A 20,930-nucleotide genomic window follows, 5' to 3' on the forward strand; every position below is an offset into this window, starting at 1 on the left:
CTGACAATTTTCAGTGTCATTATAGAACAAACAGTAATCACAACAAAATTTATGCTCTACTCCACTCTTTGATCTTTGGTGATAATTGTTTATGGATGTGGGGGTGGAACTCATTTGCAGGTTAGTAAATCTATAAGACCATTTTCACGTATCTTTAATTTACAGATTACATACAAGGGTTTTTTTTTTTTCTCCTTTTTCCTGACGTCAAAGATAGATTAGGCTGTCCAATAATTTTTCTTTCTTTAAACATTTCAGTGGCCTTGTAACCAGAGCAATTTTGCATCTACTAAAACATGTGTGCTCCACTATGACAGACAGACTGTTCAGCAGTTACTGCTGAGAGAGTTCTAGCGAGAATTATAGACCTAGTCATAATATGTGTTGTGTCATTAAGCTAATGGATGTTTGCACTTGTTTGTCAAATGGAATACTAATTATTTCTGTAAACTGTACAAGAAGACAAATAACAGCGAATGAGTATTTCAGGCATCTTTCTGTGACACAGTGACTCATCTATTAAGAGTTATTTTGAATTTTAAAGCAGTGTTAGTCATATATCACCAGTGTAGAGTGATTAGCTTTTGAGGGAGGTGGCTACAAATTCTTTGAGATGGACAGTTATTTTTTTTTCATACTCAAACCTGCACAAACTTTGCTTAAGCTTTATGGAAAGCTCACTGAGATCTATCTTAAGATTTTTTACACTTCAGTGCTTTCAGCATCTGAAAATAAGGATGTTTCCAGACAGTAGCTTACAGAATACCTGTAGAGTGCCAGTACTGTAGCCTCAATGGCAGTTATCCACTCACAGTTCTCATCCAGAGGAAGCAGTAGGAGTAAATTGCTTGAAAGGGTGAAGACAAATCCAACAATGATCTAGTCCAAACAAGACAAGTCAAGACCTTATGATTTGGAACAATGTGTCAGAGAAGAAAAACCACCCAACCAAGAAAGGATTAATCACAGAAGATTTTAGAGAGAAAAAGGTATCTCAGTGTTCCAGTTCTCCTTATTATCAATAAGTAGATATAAACACCTCAGAAGGTGATCTGAAGGGAGCTAAATCACCCCTTGGAGGTCTTGACTTTACCTTTCTGTGTTGATTTTGACAGGAGCCTACAATGGCAGTTATCCAAGAAGGATTCCTAGCCTTAAGTAGGTTGAAAAGTGTTGGTGGATTATGTAATGTAAAATAAAATGTGGATTTTGGGGTCTGCGGTTCTTTCTGTGATATTATGTATTCTTGTACAGCAATCTCAGTGTTCAGGACCAGTCTCAGTTTGATTGAGAGAGATTTTCTGCATATCAGGAGAGCACAAGATAACACTGTGCTTCTGTCTTTCAGAATCCAGTTATTCTAAAGTACTAAAGCATGTGAGGTTTCAGGAGCTAACAGAATAAACAAGAGTTTCAGAATTTAAATTCCAGAATATTATACAACATTAATTGAAAGTTCTAAGTAACTGTAAATAATACAAAATGAATTATTCAGCAAGAATCCCACAACGCACTGAAGTAATAGCAGTGGTACTTTTCTTTCTCTGAAACCAAGCAGATCTGTCAGGAACCTGTTTCAAACACAGGGTCTCTGTTTTCTGTTTTGAAGTATTCCTGTGCAGCACTCTCCAAACATCAGCAAGTAGATCTAGAAGTAGGGCAGTGGCACATGCAGTACCTTCCACATCCTTTGGACCAGTTGCCACCCTCCCCCTGTCCTGCTCCTCAATTCCTGGAACCAGGGCAGCATGGATGGGTGCTTTCTCTGTGCATGTGTGCAATGAAAATTGAGGTCGAGTTCAGACACTGCTTTAACACTTCCTTAAGTGAGGGGACGATGAAAAGGCTGTGCAGCTCCTGGGAGGTCAACAGCAAAGCATTTCCTAAAATATCCACTTTTTATTTCTGAGCAAATAATCTATGAATTCAGTGAGAGTTTATGTGAAATACTGCCTTCTGGGAGAAGCTGTGTGCATGAACTCAAGGCCAACATTCTCATGAGCTTTGGTAGGAGAAACACATATTGAATAGAGAGTTTATCTCTTTTAGGTACAGACATTCCTAAGGTGGCTTTGTTGAAATCTGCTGTATGAGACAAATGCGAAAACACTGTTGCCAAAAATAGTTGCCAATTTTGATTATTTAAATGAAACTAATTCAGATAAAACTCTTAGAGTTTCTTTTGGAATTTATGGGATAGCCACACTTCTTTCACCTTTGCTAGCACTGGGATCCATTTGCTTACATGCCTATGATTAGTACTTAAATGGCCAAGGCTTTTCAAAAGGTGAGCAAATGTAATGGAAAATTACAATGAAAGAATGAAATAAACCCCACAATTGTTTCTTTGATTAATGCCTTTTCATATTTGTATTGTGACAAAACAGAATTATTACCATATACAATTTTCTTTTTTGGTAGTTCTGTATTTGTAATAATACACTTGAAAAATATTTTTGTATATTTAAGTTCAAGAGTTCAGACCTGAAAAAAGCATGTGGGTGATTAGTGCTTTTGAGGAGTGTTGCTTAAAGATTGTAGGATAAGGATGTATGCTGGTTGGTTGTTTGTCAAAGGCAGATCAGAAATCATGTATTACAGGGAGAGCAGAAGTATTGAAGCTCAATCAGAAGTCTTTTTGGCTACTCATCAAAGACAGTTGCTATGGAAACCTAGATAATTATACAGTGATTTTCATGCTATTTTAGTTATTAATTTGGTAGTGACATAATATTTCCTTTGTTAATCTTTTTAGATTTTTCTACATAGTTATTTCTAAAATAATTAGGTCAGCATCTTTCCCATGGCTCATGCAGGGAATTCTCTGTGCCACTGATGTAATGGAATATTTAAAACTAGACACCAGCAAAATTCATAACAATTTAAATAGTCTATTTACTGTGATCTGTGGAAAAAAGTCATAAAGGTTAGAAGGTTCAATCTCAATTATCTTCTTAGTGTGAGAGATACATTTGTACTCATCTTGTTTGCTTAAAATAAAAAATAATCAGACTAAATGACAGCTTAGAAAGCTGCCTACACAAAGCCTCTCTAAAATGGAGTGTCAACAACATTATTTATAAGCAAATTCTCCTATTTGGAATATATGCAGAAATATTAAATTAAGCAGTTAAACAGTGTGATCGAGAGATTTCTGCTCTTTTATTTCACCCCGGAAAATTAGTCAGCTTCATGTACTTGTGATCTTTTCAAGCTACAAACTTTGCTCATTTGACCAGGTTGCAGGTGATTTGTTAATCTGAAAATCAGTAGCTCCAAACTGAATGTAGATAAAGGTAGGCAAAGTTAAATTTGTTTAAATTTGTATAAATTTGAAAGGCAAGATTAACTTATCCACATTTTTTGTTCTCTGTTGTAGCACACAGTATCTCAGTATTTCAGTACAATATGGTGTGTACCTTTACATTATAGGTCAGGCAAATCATCCTTTGACAATTAATGTAATTGCAATTTCACAGTCTATTCTGTGTATAATATATTCTATAAATCAATATTCTAAATTGACACTGGGAAGAATTTTCAGCCTCTCTTGCAAGGCCTTTACTCTTGGTGGGAGTTAGACATTGAAGTACTTACTTACCTTTCTGAAAGTTCCAGCCTCTATCCTCTGAAGCATTTTTGTCTTTCTCTTCTAATAAATTTTTAATGCCATGCGAAGGTACTGAAACTTCAGTAATCAGAATATGCATATTTAAGGAGAGTGCAAATCATTTATTCAAAACCAAGCCCCTGCCCAAGAAGGAAATAAAATTTCACTCAGGTTCTTTCCAAATATTTTCCACAATAACTTCCATGGGATGTAAAAATCTCTCTCAGATAAAAAGTGCTGCTAATATTTACATCAATAATCTTGACTACATTTCATTAAAGATGCATTGAGAATATTAGGGAGTCACAATATTTTGGAAAACACTATGGACTCTGAATATGCAATTAGGAGAACTTCAGCTTTTATTATCATGACATCTTGCAATAGAGTAATAATATTATCAGATACCATGACAAGCAGAGCTTGTTCTGGCAGCAGAGACCAATTACCATTACAAATGGAAGAAAAAAAGCAAATGATTTTGAGTCATATAGCATTTGGACTGTTAGAAATACAATTCTAAGACTGCATCTCCATGGTGTCCTTTCTCCAGCAATCGTATTTTAAATTCTGTGAGAGATAATAAAATAAAGCTTATTGCTAATATTAACTAATTATGGCTTGTCAACACATATAAAGCAGCATGTAAAACTCCTCAAAGTTGGTCTAAATGCATTCCTGTTCTTGTTCCTTTGCAGGAACAAAGCATAAAATAGCGTGACTGTGAGGAATCTGTAATGTCTCAGTAAAATTAAAAAAAAAATTTAGCAAAATGTGCTTTCTGTGTCATAAAATGGGGTTTGGAGAAAATCTAGAAGTGATTGTCCAAAGAGCAAGGATAAATAAGGAATAGCAAAGAAAAATAGAATGCTATATTCCATTTAAAAACCCAAAACAATCACAATATTTGACAACAATATTTTAATATGTGCAATATGCATTTGAGATGTGCATGTCTTCAAAATTATCAACACTTGACAAAGATTCATTCAAAGGAAAAATGCAGTCAGATGAAAGGATTTGACATAGGGAGCCAGGGAAGTGAACTGAGCAGGCATGCAGGTTATTAGGATGTAGGTTTTCTAGTGGCTTTCCATTGGTTTATAAACTCACAAGCTTGTAAATAGATCCTTTGCATGTGTGAAAATGTAAATGTTACACATGCAAAGGATGTTTGTTACCTTCAGAACAAGGGTGACAAGAATAACTTCTGGAAAATAAAATGCTGGAATGAAAGTTGATCTGGAGTGTAACTAGAGCCTGCAGGATGTGAAATATGTATGATCATACTGGCAAAATAAACCTTAGGTTTTGGTTTGGGTATTGGGAAGACTTAAATAAAAACAGGTAAAGTTCCCCTTAAAGGGTCAATTTGATATACAAAATAAGTGCTAGAACCCTCAGTCTTCCTCCTCTTTCTTTACAGGAAGGCATTACATTTCATAAGCTTCATTTTTTCTTTGCAGTAAAAAGAAAAACTTGATACTCACATGCTGTCTTTGAAAATATCCTATCATTTTAGACAGTAGGAAATAGAATGCCAAGTGTAACAATGGTGAGTAACTATGTTGAGAATGTTCGTGGTAAATACTTCACCATTCAGTAGCTGGCATCAAACCATCATCACTCACAATTCCTGGCTCAAAAATAAAGCTGTCATTAGCATGCAGACTTAAAAAAAATAAATATATCTTTCATTGACTGATTCATTAGGCTGACAAACCATTTATTTTACTTTACAAAGATTTGGTGTTTGTAGTGGTTTATGCTAACACATTTAACTGTGTTATCAGATGCCATCAGTTATTCTGGTTCTCCAGTGAGCAATAGTTCATTATGGTGATTTGGGATCAGCATAACTCTTCAGTGCTTTGTTCACTTTTGTTGTCTGTTTCACATTCCAACTATGTTTTAAGGGTGTGAAGTTAAGCAAAGTTCATATTTCTCAAATCAGAAAGTGAAGAGTTAAAAAAGGTTGATATACCTTTGGCCATACAAACAGAACTTGACACCAGCCTCCAGGAACTATTCACTCACTCTCTGTCTGTATTAAGCATAACTTTTTGGTATGTTGAAAGCACATCTCAGAGGCTTTGGCAGAGATCAGGTTGTGATACGAGATCATCTAAAAAAAAGTATTTTAATGCACTTACAATGGTTTTTAAAAGGAAACAATCACATCTAAAATGCATTTAAAAAAAATCTATTCCGAATAGCTGGTGTTCCATTGGAAATTACTATAATGTTTAGACAGATGTTTTTCAAAGAAGTGAAGAGTAGAAGCACAGAGTGCCATAGAGTGTCACACTTGGGTGATAAATACACATAAAACAGTAGTTTGTAGGTATAGACCCTTTAGGGTATAATCCAAATACACAGCACTCTGATTAGTGAGTTCTGTACTTCCACTAGCAATTAAAACCTCCTAAAAAAAAGTTAAAAGTAGTAAATTAGTTGAGTTGTGTTATCTCAACCTCAGTAAAATAGCTAAATGTACTTACAAAGGAACTCAAGAATATCCCTAAAGCTGAACATAGGCCCCCATTCTTTGCACAAGCACAGCTGTATTTTTTCCCATTGCTGGAAGTTGTGCATTTCTGCCATATGGAAGTGTATGTCAGAGTGGATGTGCCTGAGTCACAGCGATAAGGAACTAAAAATAATCACTGTTCATTAGTAAAAACTGAAGACCAAGCCATGGGTTGACTTTGTAGACTGCAAAGGTAACAGCAGGCATGAAATGTGATTGTCAGTTCCTCTGGGCACAGAACACTGTGATGACCCTGCAGAGCTAGCAGGGCATTCCCTCCTGCTGAAGGAGTAGGGGATCACACCAGAGACAAAGCTGTTTAAAGGTACCACTACATCACAGTCTGCTCTAACTGCAGGCTTTGTTCAGAACAAAACTCTTTGTGGCATTCCATTTCAGTTACTTTTTTTGTATATTTAAGGTCATTATTACCATTGGCTTTTGTACATGACAAGCCTTAGTCAACTGCTGAGAATGAGCACTTAATCTGCTTTTTGGTTTAAATACAGTCCTGTATTTTGCAAGTTTCTTTTCATTAGAGATGAGCAGAGGAAAAACAAGTAAATGCAAATATCTTATGCAAAGAAGTTAAAAATAAAGTTACTGATGAGAGGGCACAGCTACATATGGGCATGTACTTGCATTTACTAAAATTGGATAAATCACTGAATATTTCAAGTTGGAAGGAACCCATCATCGAGTCTAACTCCCTGCTCCTAAGAGGTTTACCTAAAACTAAATCATAGTTTTGGGACTTAAAGCTTTGTCCAGATGGCTCTTGAACTCTGACAGGCTTGGTGCCAGGACCACATCCTAGGGGAGTCTGTTGCACTGCCCAAACACCCTCTCAGTAAAGAAATTTACTTCTGTTTTACCTTTCCCTGTGGCAAAAAGAATGATAGCAGGTCATCTTTTAACTGTACTCTTTCACTTGGTCTCTTTTAGTTCACTAATATTCTAAAACTGTAAAAGAAAAAACTGCACAAAATATTCAGCCAACTTTAAGACAAATATGAAATGCTTCTTCTTGAATATTCAGAGTGAAAGTCTAATTTTATGAGTTGTAGTGTGTGTGTATAGTAAGAATAAAATTTTACTGAATATTCTCCATGGGCTAAGCAATCAAGGGGAAAACATGCCAGACAAAACATAGCAGAGATTATAGAATATGCTGTCAGTCCTGTTAGGCACAGTGATCTTCCTTCTTCTTCCTCCCTGCCTTCATCTCTCTGGTGTTGTGATCATTAATCCCATTTTCCTGACTGCTGGGTGAAGTTCCCCTCTTCACTCACGTGTCTCCTGTTTTTTGGTCATTATGACACCACCTGTGCCCTTGTGTTAGATGATGAGTATTAATCATGTATACTGTTTTTTTTCCTAAACATGCTTATGTTTGTTGAACAGTTAAACCTCACATTTCAAGAGTCTTGTGAGGTTTTGGAGTTCAATTATTTTTGAAAAGAGTAATATGTATAGATCTGTTTGAATTTCAGCCAAATAAATTATTAGACTTAGAAATTTTTCTTCAAGCAAGCACATTGTCAAAACAGGTGTCCCAAAGAAAATTTCTCTGACTTTCAGAAAACTCTTTAAGTATTATAAGTTCAGGATTTTTCACTCAACTAAATCACCAACTAAATCACCAGATTTCAATGGAAAGCAGAGTTAACAGTAGTGAGGAGCAGGAGGAAAATGATGACAGTGAAATCCCAGAGCTTGTTGATCAAACAATTCACAGAGAGTTCAAGGTGTACAAGCCCTCTGGCTCAGGGCTAAAAAAATTGCTGGGTTTCCAAGCAGGAACTCAAACCATAGAGGAGTCTGCCCTGTAATGCATGATAGAATATATTGCTTTTATCTCCTCACAGATTATCTCCTATAATTTTCACCCCATTACACAACCTCCATTTAAGACTTCCCCCCTTTCTGGTGTTTTAGCAAACCTAAGCATTAAGTCTGGTGCTTAATTATATCTTTTTCACAGGCCAGTTGTTTCCTTGGTCACTGTCCAAAGGGTTGTCTCTAGCTGAGACTGTAGGTCAACAAGGAGGTGTCTCTGAAGTAAAAATACCTCTCCAGAAGTAACACAAACAAGGAAAATTTTTTTATGTGGCACACATTTTCATGTGTGCTTCTGGTTTTTATTAACAATTTGTTATGAAATAAAAGAGCCAAAGCATACCATATGAGTATTTTAAAAAAACTCAGGCTATATTTTAGATTACATTGCAGTTTCCATACACCCCTTTGTATCTTGCACTCTGCAGTGACCTTTCTGCTCACCATGAATCTGCAGACAATGTTCTAAATAGACACCCTGGATATATCAGTGCACTTTTCTTGGGTCTGCCCATAAGCCACCCCTTTAAGCAGCTGTGTGGACACTCCCCTTGTAAAGCAGCAGCATAGCAAATGCTTCTGTTTAGCTCACTGCCTGTTTGAGCTGCCTTTACCTTAAGACTCTCATGGAATGTCACTTACATTGAGGACAAACTAAACATGCAGAGGGTTTACATTGTAGCCCAGATCCAGCAAACGTTGCTGGCAAGCTGCAGAGATCTCTCTGTAATTATTGGCCAGATTTTCTATTTCTAATGTTGACAGGGAGATTACAGATCTGACAGTAACTGGTGGCCTTTGTTCTTTCCTATATGGGTGACCTCACTGACAGAGGTACAAACACTTAGAACACCTAGGCATATGAAAGAAGCTTAGATGCCAAATTTGTGCATGTAACAGCCAAAATATTGAAGGGAAACACTATGAGAACAAAGACCACTGATGAGTCAGTGTTTTCACAGGGCATCTTGAAATGCAAGAAATGTGCACCACTGTCCTCATGCGATTTGACTACAGCCTTTTATCTTAAACACTCTTTCTATATTAATAGTTTCCAGAAGGGAGGACAATAGAAAGTTTCTCATTACCCAAAGTCTCATTACCTAAAGTCTCTGGAAATTTAAGCTGGAAAGGAAAATACCACTTGTGAGCTTTTCAAAGGGCTGCTTTCCATGCTTCATGGCTGTGGTTAAAGGGGATAAAACAAGAGGCAGTTGATTGGAGTCACTTGTAAGTTTTAGACCACTCCAGTCTGTATTTGTTACTTGTGTGAGTTTCACAGGTTAAGTACTGCAAGAAAGTCCATTCTTCCTGAATATTACTTATCTGTTATTTTCTAAGAAATTCTTTTTTGTTTATGGTGCTAGCAACCATAAAATGTTGCAGCTGGAGAAAGCTAACTTGGCTTGTCCTGAAGCAGTTGTTTCAATAGCAGCAATGAGAGCAGCAAAAAGAAGTTGCACTCAAAGTGCAGACAGATGAAAGGCTGTCAAGGAGATGTAAAAATGGATGTCAGTGTAAGGAAGATCCATGAATATCCTTAAAAATCAAATGAAAATGCAAAATCTGATAAGGAGAGAATTTTGACTTAACAATAAAATTAAATGCATTTGTCATTAAAATATGCCATGACTTGAGTTAGGTTGAAGATTAACAAAAGGTTTCTGTCAGTAGCTCACAGAATATTCTGCACATTGGATTAGCTTTTTCTTATGCACATTTAACAAATATTCAGATGATGAATCTTTCAATTGTTAGTTCAGTTTGATTGAGGTAGTGTGGGTGGTTTGCATAACAACTGTTACACCATAAGAGTGTTTCAAAACTATTGCAAGAAACATTAAACATGATGTTCCAAAACATAACATATCGGGTGTATTAAATTAGAGGTTTGCATTTGAATTTTCCAGCACAACACATATAATTTTTAAATATTATAAATAGATTACTTAATTATTCTTCCCAAGGAAGGATAGGTATAGTCACCTAATTCTGTAGCACTCTGCAGGTGAGGAGTATCTGGTGGTTAAGTAGTGAGTGCATGATTCTGTTTCCTGAGTAGTTCCTGACTCCTTGTGTGAGCAGACCAGAACCTCAGGCTCCAGCTCTTGGGTGCCACAGTGTTGACACACTGAAGCTGGGCTGCCAAAATTTACTTTGTTTACCATCAAAGCTCTGGGCAGACTGAAAGCACACACAAATACAGGTGCACCCTTGAGCTTAGAGGCTGAAGTGTGGACAGACCTGCCTGTGGAAACACACTGAGCTGAAGGCTGCCCACAGAGGGACCCTGCTTGTGCAGTCTCAATGACCAGGGCTCTGTAATTGCAGCTCCACTTCTTATCCCACTAAAGGCAGCAGCAGGAGTAGAAAGGTTCTCACTCAGATTCAACAAATATTTATATACACTTGGTCATTTCATAATACCCTATTCTGCTTAACAAGATGTTCTGCACTTGCTGGAAGTCACATGAGTTCCTAGGGGGAGAGTTTATTTTTATAAGTTGAGTTTTTGCAACCATTAGCTGCATATAATGTCCTGATCTTTGGGGCAGAAAAATGCTTATAAAGGACACCATGGATAAGTAATAATCATGTCATCAAACTTCATAATTTGGGATAAAGGTAAAATTGGAACAAACAAAAATGACCTTTCCATCTGAAGAGAAAGTCCAAATTAATTTCTGAAATGATGGCATTGTTGTGTGGTGAAAGTAAATTCATTGCCTGTAGCTTGTGTTCCAAGTCCCACAGAACTGAAAAGTTTGATTCAAAGCCTGTTGAATTAATCCAAGTCTTCCCCTTCCCTGTTGTGATTCTGAAAAAAAAAAAAAAAAAAGAGACAGTGTTGTATGAAAATGAATACTGGTCTCTGAAAAAAACTTACCTGGAAAAATAGAAATATTTATGTTGAACTGTCTGACGAAGTGGCATTAGAGTTGCAAAAATGTCTGAAATTGTTACAACGTTGGTCCTTTAAAATTAAGAAACCACAATGTCCAGTATCTGTTTTGTCCTGTCAGGGAATACCTTGCAGCTGATCTACTGCATTTGTTAGATCAGGTGTTGCCAACTAAGAACGGCAAGGGAATTTCTCTGCCAATTTACTTTAACGGCAGCATGACAACCTTCATCTTTCTTTAATATTTTCTATATCCTGAAATTCAGTAATTCCTACAGCTTTAAAGCCTTTTATGTGGAATGTAAGGTGAAAATAGCATCTTCTCATTGTAATGCTTAAATTTTATATATTTTACATGATACATTGTTCCAAATTCCATCATAGTAACTTTATGAAAATTGTACATCGACTTAAACTAGTGTTTTTTTTTTTCTATTTTAATATTGTTTATAGAAAATAAATTAGAAAAACCCACTGACTTCAGAAAAGACCTGAGAAGAGGCACAAGTCTTGGAAAGAATTGGAGCATTTGGTTTTTAGCAAGTTGAAACCTCCTCTTCAGGGTTTTTGGATGGGATTAACATTTTATTATTGGTCAGAGTATTTTGTGGTTGTTGCTTCACTCTTTTACTTGCTGCAGTTTCTGCTCATCCCTTGTTCTTTTTGTTTGCCTCTTCATTATTTACACAAAAGAGTCAGGGTTTCTGTCAGAAAGCATCAGGTTTTTGGGTCACAGGTAGGGTGATTACCAACACTTTCACATTCTGCATGTATTGTCACTCAGAAGTCAACAGACAATAGTTCCACATGAATCTGATACAGGAATGAAAAAGAAATGCACTTTAATGTCACTCCAGTTATATTAGTATTCAGCCCGGAGTTTGTGAAAATTGCATGTCTAATGATTGTATGAATACTAAATCTCCACACTGAGAATTGCTGTTCCATAATGTCCAATTCTAAAATGTGGGACAAAACTGCATCTGGCTCTACATGATGTTCTAGAGAAGACTGAACACCCCACAGAGACAATTTCTTGTATGAAAAACTGTTTTCCTCTGTAAAAAGCAGGGCATTCTCCAAATACAGCATTAGTCCCAGCACCATTTTCATTTCAAGGATTTAAGACTGGCACCAGCTTAATATTAACAACTTTGGCAAGTAGTGAGCACCTTTTGCCAATTTTAAGCAAGACCTTTATAAATTTACCAGACTTTTATGAGATATTATATCTTCCAGAGTAAGACTAAAGAATAAACTGTTCTATAGGCATATTTTATTTTGGTGTAGAGATTGAGGAAGTATCCTTAAGCAGTTACAGTCACTATAGTGGTAAAATATGTCTCAAATGCTTGTCTGTATTTCCTGGGAAGTCAACATGGTCCTTTTATACAGTATTTCACTGTATTTGTACTTTACCCATGAATATTTACTAGAGTTAGTGGTCTGTCAACAATTTTATTGACTGTTCATTCCAATTTTTCTCATAAAAGAAGAAATCTGTGATAGTAGGCTCATAAATTGTTGAAATAACATTAATAACAATTGGCAGTATAGGACAATCAAATAATGAGAGTTTAATTTCTAATTTTTGCTAGCATCACAATTCTCTGGTAGGATATGAGGAAAATGTTTAGAGTTTTAGATGTGAGAAACTATTGAGGACATTTGCTTAAGCAGGATTGCTACTCATGTGAGTTATTTCAGGTATAGGTTCTGTAGTACAGAAGCACTGAGCCTTTGCCACAGAATCACACTGAATCTGAGCAAATGAATCCATGTTGAGTTCAACACATTCATTAGCTATTCCCTTCAGCCAGCTGCTGCAAACATGGCAAAGTAATTACACAAGGTGGAGCTCAAAGGTACAGCTCCAAAGAAAAGTGCTGGCAGTTGCTGCCTAATCCTCAGCACACAGAAGCAGCTCTGACTTTTGGCTCAGCCTCTAGTGCATTATTTTAGACCTCAAGAAGCTGTATGTGTAAACAATAATTTTCTCTAGAAATGAAAATGTAGAAATTAGATTAATTTGTCAACGCTGAGAAATGAAAATATAAATTGATATCAAATAGACTCTAAACAATTGGTTATAAATAAGGATAGTTAATGTACAGTATTTGCAAAATACCACCCAAATGGTTCTTGTTACATCCATTTCTGTGACATGCTTCTGCAACGTGATAAAAAACTATCTCAGGGATTATTTTACTCTGCAGTATTTATTTCTGTAGTGCATGTAGAGACAGCTTATTTACAAGCAGGAGTTAGTTTTGGCACATAAGATACTCAAGCAAACAAAGATTCCTGGAACTAGAAAGAAAGCTTCCAGTAAAACAGAGACTGAACTCTCAATAGTTCAAATAATACCCAAACTAAACATTACCAATCTTCAGAGATTACATGTTATTCTCTTTACTTTTTGTTTTTCAAGTGCAGTGGTAGCAGAGTGTTTGGAAAGATACTTCTGTCCTCTGGATGTTTGTAATACATTTTCTGATACTACGTTTGCTTCAGCAGACACTTAGTTTGGCTTTCTGTGGGTTTTTTTAGAAATAGAAATCTCCTCTGCATTGAAGCAATTTTGTTCTGGAAAAAAAACCCATATTTGTGCTGAATTGTGAGTGCCTCCCTTAGATCCATTGTGAAAAGACAACCTTCCTGAATTCACAGGAGTCCTAAAATTGGCATAGAAGGTGCTGAATTTGCCTTATTTGCCCACAGCTAGGGACTCTCTGTGTACTGATTATTACAGTGGTTTATTTTCTCCACAAAAACAAGTAGGTGTCAGCATTGCCTTTACTGTACATTCCTTTCCTGCTTGTAATAATTTTGTTTATCCAAGGATGACTAAATTACTTACCTTCAGGAGATGAAAAAGGAAAAGGAAGCAAACGAGGTAAAAATATCACCAAAAATATCAAAACAGGCAAAATATGAAGCCTGAATTACTGCACATTTCATAATGTCAGGAAACATAAGAAAGCAGCCAAGAACATGTGTATTTTTACATGCAGAATTTATGCTAAAAGTAATGATTAACACCTCATTTCTGAAAAAGAAAGCTGATACTATTCATCTAAGGAATTGGGATGTATTAAAAGATGTCAATGAGTTCTGGGGAATGGAATAACTAATCCATGTGGACTTGGCTTCTTGGGCATCCACTGATGTTCCACTGCACTCTCTCTGAGGTGTAATCAGGTAATTCCCAAACAGATGGGAATGTGCTATCAGTGCTGAGTAACATTTCTCTAAAGGCATAGTTGGTGAGCTGAAAGTGTAATATTCTTGGGAGAGTAGTCACAGAGATAATATTTTAATTTTTAATTAGACTCCCTTAAAGCTGTCTCTTTGAAAATCAGTTTTTTCCTGCAGTTTGTGCTTTCTGGCTCCAGTAAAGACAAACAGCAGAGCACCAAAACACCCAGACTTGGTAGCCTGATTCTGGATTTATCATTCCCATGTGCAGGGTGAGGGCTTCAAGCTGAATTTCTTCTTCAGCAAAGAAGCAGCTCCCTTGTCTTGCTGACTTTAATATTGTTAACTAAATTTGGGCAGCTCTGGCTCATGCCCACTAAGTTCAATGAGAAACATCTCAAATCCACAATATTTTTGATCAGGCACATTATTTTGATGGCTTCAAGGAATAGAAATACATAGAATTGTAAAGGTGTAGAGCTGATCAAATGAAGTCTTGATTTTACTAAATTCAACGGGAATTCTATTGTTCACTTGGAAAAGGTTGAAATAGTTCATGGTATATTACCTTGTTTCAATTCAGCTCAAGTATGATTGGGTGGGCTGGCTATGGAAATATTAATAATAACAACAACAACAACAATAATTCAAGACCTGAATTTTCCTGTCATCAAGCTATTAAAAAATGTTAAGGTTTTATAAAAAAAGCAAGAAATAAACAAACAATTTTAATTCCTTGAAAATTAGAAAAAAAACAGCCTGATGGTATCAAATTTTTATATTTTAATCCATCCTGTCAGATACAAGAAGTAAAGCTGACCCTTTTGCATTTACAAACACCAAGCAATTTCACAGGTATGAGCACCAGAAAAACCACATTTCTACCAATGATAGGCTCATGCATTATGGTTCAATACAACCCCATCTGCAGATATTTAATCTGCTGAGGGCAATGGTGTAATAGTCTTGTTGGAGGGGAACCATATCCCTGGCTCAGTGTAACTTGCTTTTCTGGCCCTTATGAGCTTAATTCCTCAAATTATGTTTATGTATTTCTGGGATATATCCACAAAAGGCAACTAGAGAGAAGAAAATGCACACAGGTGAATAGGAATAATAAAAATAAAGAATTAAAAATCCATCTCCATTCTGCTTTTAAAACAACATGTAACTTATGTGAATATTGATATTAAAATAGCTCATTTTTTCCATGCTTCAATGCCTTTACAATTTACTTCATTATTTCATATTAAAACTAGAAAAGCCTTTTGAGAAACTTCCGTGTCTGAGACCAAAAGAAAGCTTCATTAGCATAATTACTTACAGTCCTTCTGTTAGTATTTTCAGGGACAAAGATATAATTATCCTTTTACTAAAAAAAACCCCAAAAAAACCTCCAGCAAAACTGTGAACATAGTGAAATAATGGAAGATCTGGATTACAACTCCAGTGAAAAATGTGGGATGAACTGGATAGGAATATAAATATCAGTTCTGACTGAAGTATGAAACTTAGGCAAACAACAGGGAAAAAAACCCACCCTTTTTAGAACATTTTGAGATGTGTGAAAACTACAAATGCTAGAACTGTGAAAAGGAAACAGGGAATTTGATCCATATGTTCTGGAAATGCCACTGCCCACAGCTAAATTATATTTGGAGAACAGAACAGAGAAAAGAAGAACAACTGCTAACACTGTTATAAACACAGGGTCTCCCTGGTGATGCAAAGGTCTTCCCATGGCAGATATTAATGAGGGACTCTTACCATCTGGATCCCATATATGAAGAAATACTATTTAGTATGTTCTAGAATAATTACTGAGGAATATGATTTATTAATTATTTATCTAATTCTCTGAGGAGAAATCATCCTGCTAGCTCCAAGGGGAAAAAGTGCTGTTCAGGGTGGTTCACACATTGGGGTTTTTTTTACATAGTTGAATATAATTTAAAAGCCTGAACTGAACTAAGTAATTCCACTGTATCAGAGAAGATAATATTTTAAGCTTGGGAAGCTCTTTGCCATGATACATATTTACAAAGTGAAATATTTTGAAATTTGCAGTGTTTGAAATAGCAGGATGACCTGTAAAGAGATTCTGTTACAGATTCTGTTACCAAAAGCACACCCTGCTGATTCCAAGAAAAATAATTGCCAGTTAACTTGGGCTGCTGTTTACTTCTTCTCAGGAATGTGTGACTGGAAGGGGTGAACTCCACTTGCTCTGCTATTACAGACCCAGCCAAGCCCCGTATTTCTATTCTGTACTTTCAGTGAGCAGAAACTCACCAATTGCCACCTCCCACTTCCTACCTGAAGGCTGACCCTGGATGCTCTTTCCTCTGATAATTCATTAGTCTGCAGTTCCTACATTCACTTTATTCCAGTCAGTACCCATTTGTACCAACAGTAACGTCCCAATGTGCAACCAGCTCTCAAAACTGGTTCACATCAGTAACTTTGCCACAGAAAGGGCCAGGGACCAACATAAAGAGAGACAGATTTACAGAAAGCTGTATGTGCACTTTTCTTGGCCACGGCAGCAAACCTCCCTGAAAAAGTTGAAACATATCTATAAAAAATGTTGAATGGTGGCAGCTCTATACCATCTGTTTTGTTCTGGTTTAGAAAGGAATTGCATCAATCCATGATGTTCTATATACCACCTCTCCTTCACAACAGCCAATAAGCAAAACCTAGCAACAGTTGTGCCTATCATATTAGAATAATCAAAAGTGTGTTTCTTTTATTACAAATGATACTTGAAAATTGTAACAATATAGCTCTTCTGGTTTGATACTAATTTTTACTTTTCTTTGAAAAAATGTTTTTGCTAAGCAATTTATGAATTCTGAAAATAGTTCTCTGCACCTATTATCATCAAGCTTGAACAGTTTTTATTTTTCATGTCTTTATTCATTCTTTTCTACGTAGTATTTGTGGAATTCAGCATCTGGAACGAGCAGGAAACAGGTTGACTCTCTTTGACTCCCTTTATTTCTGCATAGTGACATTTTCTACTGTGGGCTTTGGGGATGTTACACCCAAGATATGGCCTTCAAAGCTGCTTGTTGTCATTATGATCTGTGTTGCTCTTGTGGTGTTGCCCATACAGGTAAATGTGGATTTTTTTTTTCTCTTTAGAATTGTTTTGAAACAAAGGAACAATAACTGAAATAATAACTTAACAATAACTTATTGTTACTATTATTATTGCACAGAAAATGTCAGAAAAAAAGAACCATCTATCTCTCCTATTATGCTTTTTTTTCCCTTTTCCCTGTATGTTCTCCTATACTCTAGATTTATACTAAAAAACAGGGCACTGATAACAGTTTTCAAGTGCTGATGAAAGTTTTTTGCATTGGTCATGTACCACAGAGGCCTTCCTTTATCCTGAGATATGGGTTTGTTATTAATGGAGCAATTACAAAAAAACCCCACAACAGTAGCCAGCACTTTCTTTATGAGTACAGCTTTTCCTCTGCAGGCTCTCCCTGTTTCTAATCTTGGTTCTCTCCACTTCCTCTCTTATTCTTACAGCTCAGTGCTAACTTGAAAAAAATCTCATTAAATCTGCAACTCAAGCAAATTGGGTTCACAGCTGTGTATGGAACACATGCACACAGAGCCAGCAGCACAGTTAGGAATTTTTCATGGCTGCCTAAGTTTAGGACTTCTAACAGTTTCAACAGGGAAAGAGCAATTTATGAAAATCCAAGTACTTCAAGGAGTCAGTCAGCTTTATTAAATTTGTAACAAGCATTTTCCAGCTCATTAGGTGAAGCTGGATGACAGAAACCCTGAGGTTACATGGGAAACCCTGCCAGGATGTTCACTGTTGCACACGTGGTGATCACCCAGCCCTTGTGCCAGAAAAAGAGGATGTGGGGAGACACTCTGTGTTTTTATCAAAGCTTACAGTAGACCTGCTAGACCATGAAGCTCCAAAGTTTCTCACACAGCCATAGTTTCCAGTCTCTGCTTCTTTGGCAGAGAACTAAAGCTCAGTGTGGGCAGACAACACATAAACCCTAGGAGGGCGGAAGCTCAAGCTTTCAGCATTAATTTTCTTGATGTTATTTAACACTCTAATTAAATATTGAATGTATGTATTCATAGCCATATGCACCAACACAATTATATTCTCACTCAGTGAAAAATTAGCAAAATATATATTCTATTGAAAACTAAAATGTGCTCTGTTTAAGAAATTTGGAATTTCCTGGGACATAGAAATTTCATCCTTAAGGTGGTTCTGATACATACTTCAGGTCCGAGAGCTCCACAGGAGCAGTAAATAACCTAGAATCGACTGGAATTTCACATAAATTTATCTATTATTAGCTACTTTATTTTATACCTTTGTAGTGATAATGGGGCTTCATATAGTTTTCCATACACATAATGGAGTGGGAGGCATTCTCTCCTGAGCCCTGCAATGAAATGAAATCAGTTATTATTCACGATCCAGCCTCTCCATCAGTGCAATGTGGAGGAGAAAAAGATGCTATCACACAGCCATACAGTTAAATTGATCTCAGTATTAAGCATGTGTTACTTACAAGAATCTTTGACCTGGTATTTGTATGTTTCTTTACAGACTGTTACAGTATTCTCATACCTGCATATACTGTTCAGCTGGCAAAGGCAAACCTGCTGTATTAGCAGCTGCTGTGTATTTAACTTGTATCTAAAATTGTAAGGCAGATAAGAGAGTTCACAGAACATCACCTTCAGAACATTATAAAATCTCTGGGAAGATTTATTGCCCGAACTAAGAAAAAAAAATGGTGCCTCTTTCCAAGTATATTCACAGTATGTGTGTGGAAACTTAACCTTTCATATGAGGGAAGCAATTATGTCACAATACTAGAAAAAGAGAGCTAGAAGGCATAAAATACCTAAAGGAATAAGGTACTAGCCTTCATTCTTTTCTAAACTCCTGTGATTTAGTGTATTCTGATGGTATTTTAATGAATTTTCACTGCTGTTTGTGTGTGTTAGATTCTGGCACTAATGCTGTGGTTTGTGATCACCTTATTAGAGAACATTTTACAAAGAAAAAGATATTGGGGCTAAGGGCAGCTTTTCATAGGGGCGTGGGATGAACAATGCAACATTGTGAAGTCATTATAGAGTTGTAATGCTCACCTACTGGGCTCTATTGCACTGACAATCAGCATCTCTTGCAGTTTGAACAGCTGGCATATTTGTGGATGGAGAGGCAAAAGTCCGGAGGAAACTACAGCAGATACAGAGCTCAGACAGAAAAACACGTTGTGCTGTGTGTGAGCTCTCTGAAGATTGACTTACTCATGGATTTCTTAAATGAATTCTATGCCCATCCCAGACTGCAGGTACTGAGAATGGAAAAAAAACCCCAAACAAATAAACCCCTCAAAACACTTCATTTGTTTGTTGTTTTGGTTTTTGTTTGTTTTTGTTTGTTTGTTTTTTTAAAGAAAAGTTTCTGAAATTGTTTTTAATTAGTAAAACTGTTTTTGGGAATAGATAGGTGAATTGGGAATCTATATCTGCAGTAAGAAGCTGAGATACAGAGTTTGGAGGCATTTTAAATTGAGGTATTGAGGGGAAAAGACTAAATAGGTAGAAATAGTGTCTTGTTGAATTGTGCCAGTCTTTTTAGAAACAGGTATTTCCATGCAAATTCCTTAGATTCTGCCCTAAAACAGAAAATAAATGAAAGCTACTCAATTTATTTTTTTCCCCGTTGTTTTGGGACTGGATCCAAAAATCCTCACAATTAAAAACATCCTTTGGTTTTCACGTTTTGCTTTGTTTTTTGCCAGCGTTAGGAATCAGAATGGGTCAGGTTGGAAGGCTCCACTGGGGATCATCTGGTCCAACCTCCCTCCTCAGGCAGGGTCATCCTAGAGCACATTGTACAGGATTGCAGAGATAAGATCCTCTTGGAATTGTGGAAATTAAGAAATAAATTAATGTACTTTAAAGGACAAAGATGTTGACAGAATACACAGATTTTGTTAGTGTACACATATTCCCTAGGTAATGCAAACTTGTCATATGGCTGATTTGGAACATCTAGAAACTTATTTCCATGAGATATCAATTTGGATTTTTTATCATTGTCTTTGCTACAGACTCCCCCTTTTAGTAAACCTTCTCTGTGTCTTTTGCTAAGTAACCTGTGGTATCATGCTTCATTAAATACTGCAAGAATCACACAAATACAACTCTCAAATGGCTGAGCAGCAATTTGCCAAATCCCAAATCCAAAATATTCCCCAAAACAATTAGCTAGTAAGAGGCATAAGCAATTGCACAAAGAAATCCAGTCCTTTATAGATACAAACACAAATTGAAACACAACATTTTGTTAACTAAGCTGAAGAATGAGCCAGGCTCTGTGATACACTAGAAACAAAGAAGAAAAGCCTTAATACTACACAGGTGATTTAAAAGGGCTTATATACATTCCCTTCACAGCTGAAATTGAGTTGGACTCAGTGATCTTTGAGATCTTTTCCAACCTTAATGATTCTGTGCACTGAGAAGCTGAAGGATACAGATGGTGCACTGCATCCACTGCCATTTTGCTTTCTGCAGAAATCTCTGTGTTGCAGAAAGGAAGATTTCTATGACCAGCCTGGCCTAAGCTCTCACTCTCCTCTCCCACATTCCATTTATCCCTCCTTTTCATTTGTGCACTTATGGATCCTTCAAACAATTCTTGCTTTTCCTTTTCCAAGTAGCACAGGAAGCAGTTTGGATTGGCCCATTAATGTGAAGGAGGAATTTTGAGGAAATAAATTCTGCCTGTCAGTGTCTTACCTGAGACATTTTTGACATCTCAAGTCACTGTT

At 36.4% G+C, this 20,930-nt stretch overlaps 1 protein-coding gene across 2 annotated transcripts in view; it reads left to right on the forward strand.

Moving 5' to 3' along the window:
• The window catches only part of KCNT2 (potassium sodium-activated channel subfamily T member 2), a 115,555-nt gene that overhangs the window by 46,129 nt on the left and 48,496 nt on the right, over positions 1-20,930 (forward strand). For both annotated transcript variants that reach the window (XM_053950794.1, XM_053950795.1), the window contains exons 10-11: positions 17,017-17,197; positions 19,278-19,442. In XM_053950794.1, coding sequence (XP_053806769.1) covers positions 17,017-17,197; positions 19,278-19,442 — 346 coding nt within the window. The remainder of the gene's footprint in view (positions 1-17,016; positions 17,198-19,277; positions 19,443-20,930) is intronic.

Source organism: Vidua chalybeata, chromosome 9 (assembly GCF_026979565.1).
Source record: "Vidua chalybeata isolate OUT-0048 chromosome 9, bVidCha1 merged haplotype, whole genome shotgun sequence".
In the NCBI taxonomy this organism is placed as follows: Eukaryota; Metazoa; Chordata; class Aves; order Passeriformes; family Viduidae; genus Vidua; species Vidua chalybeata.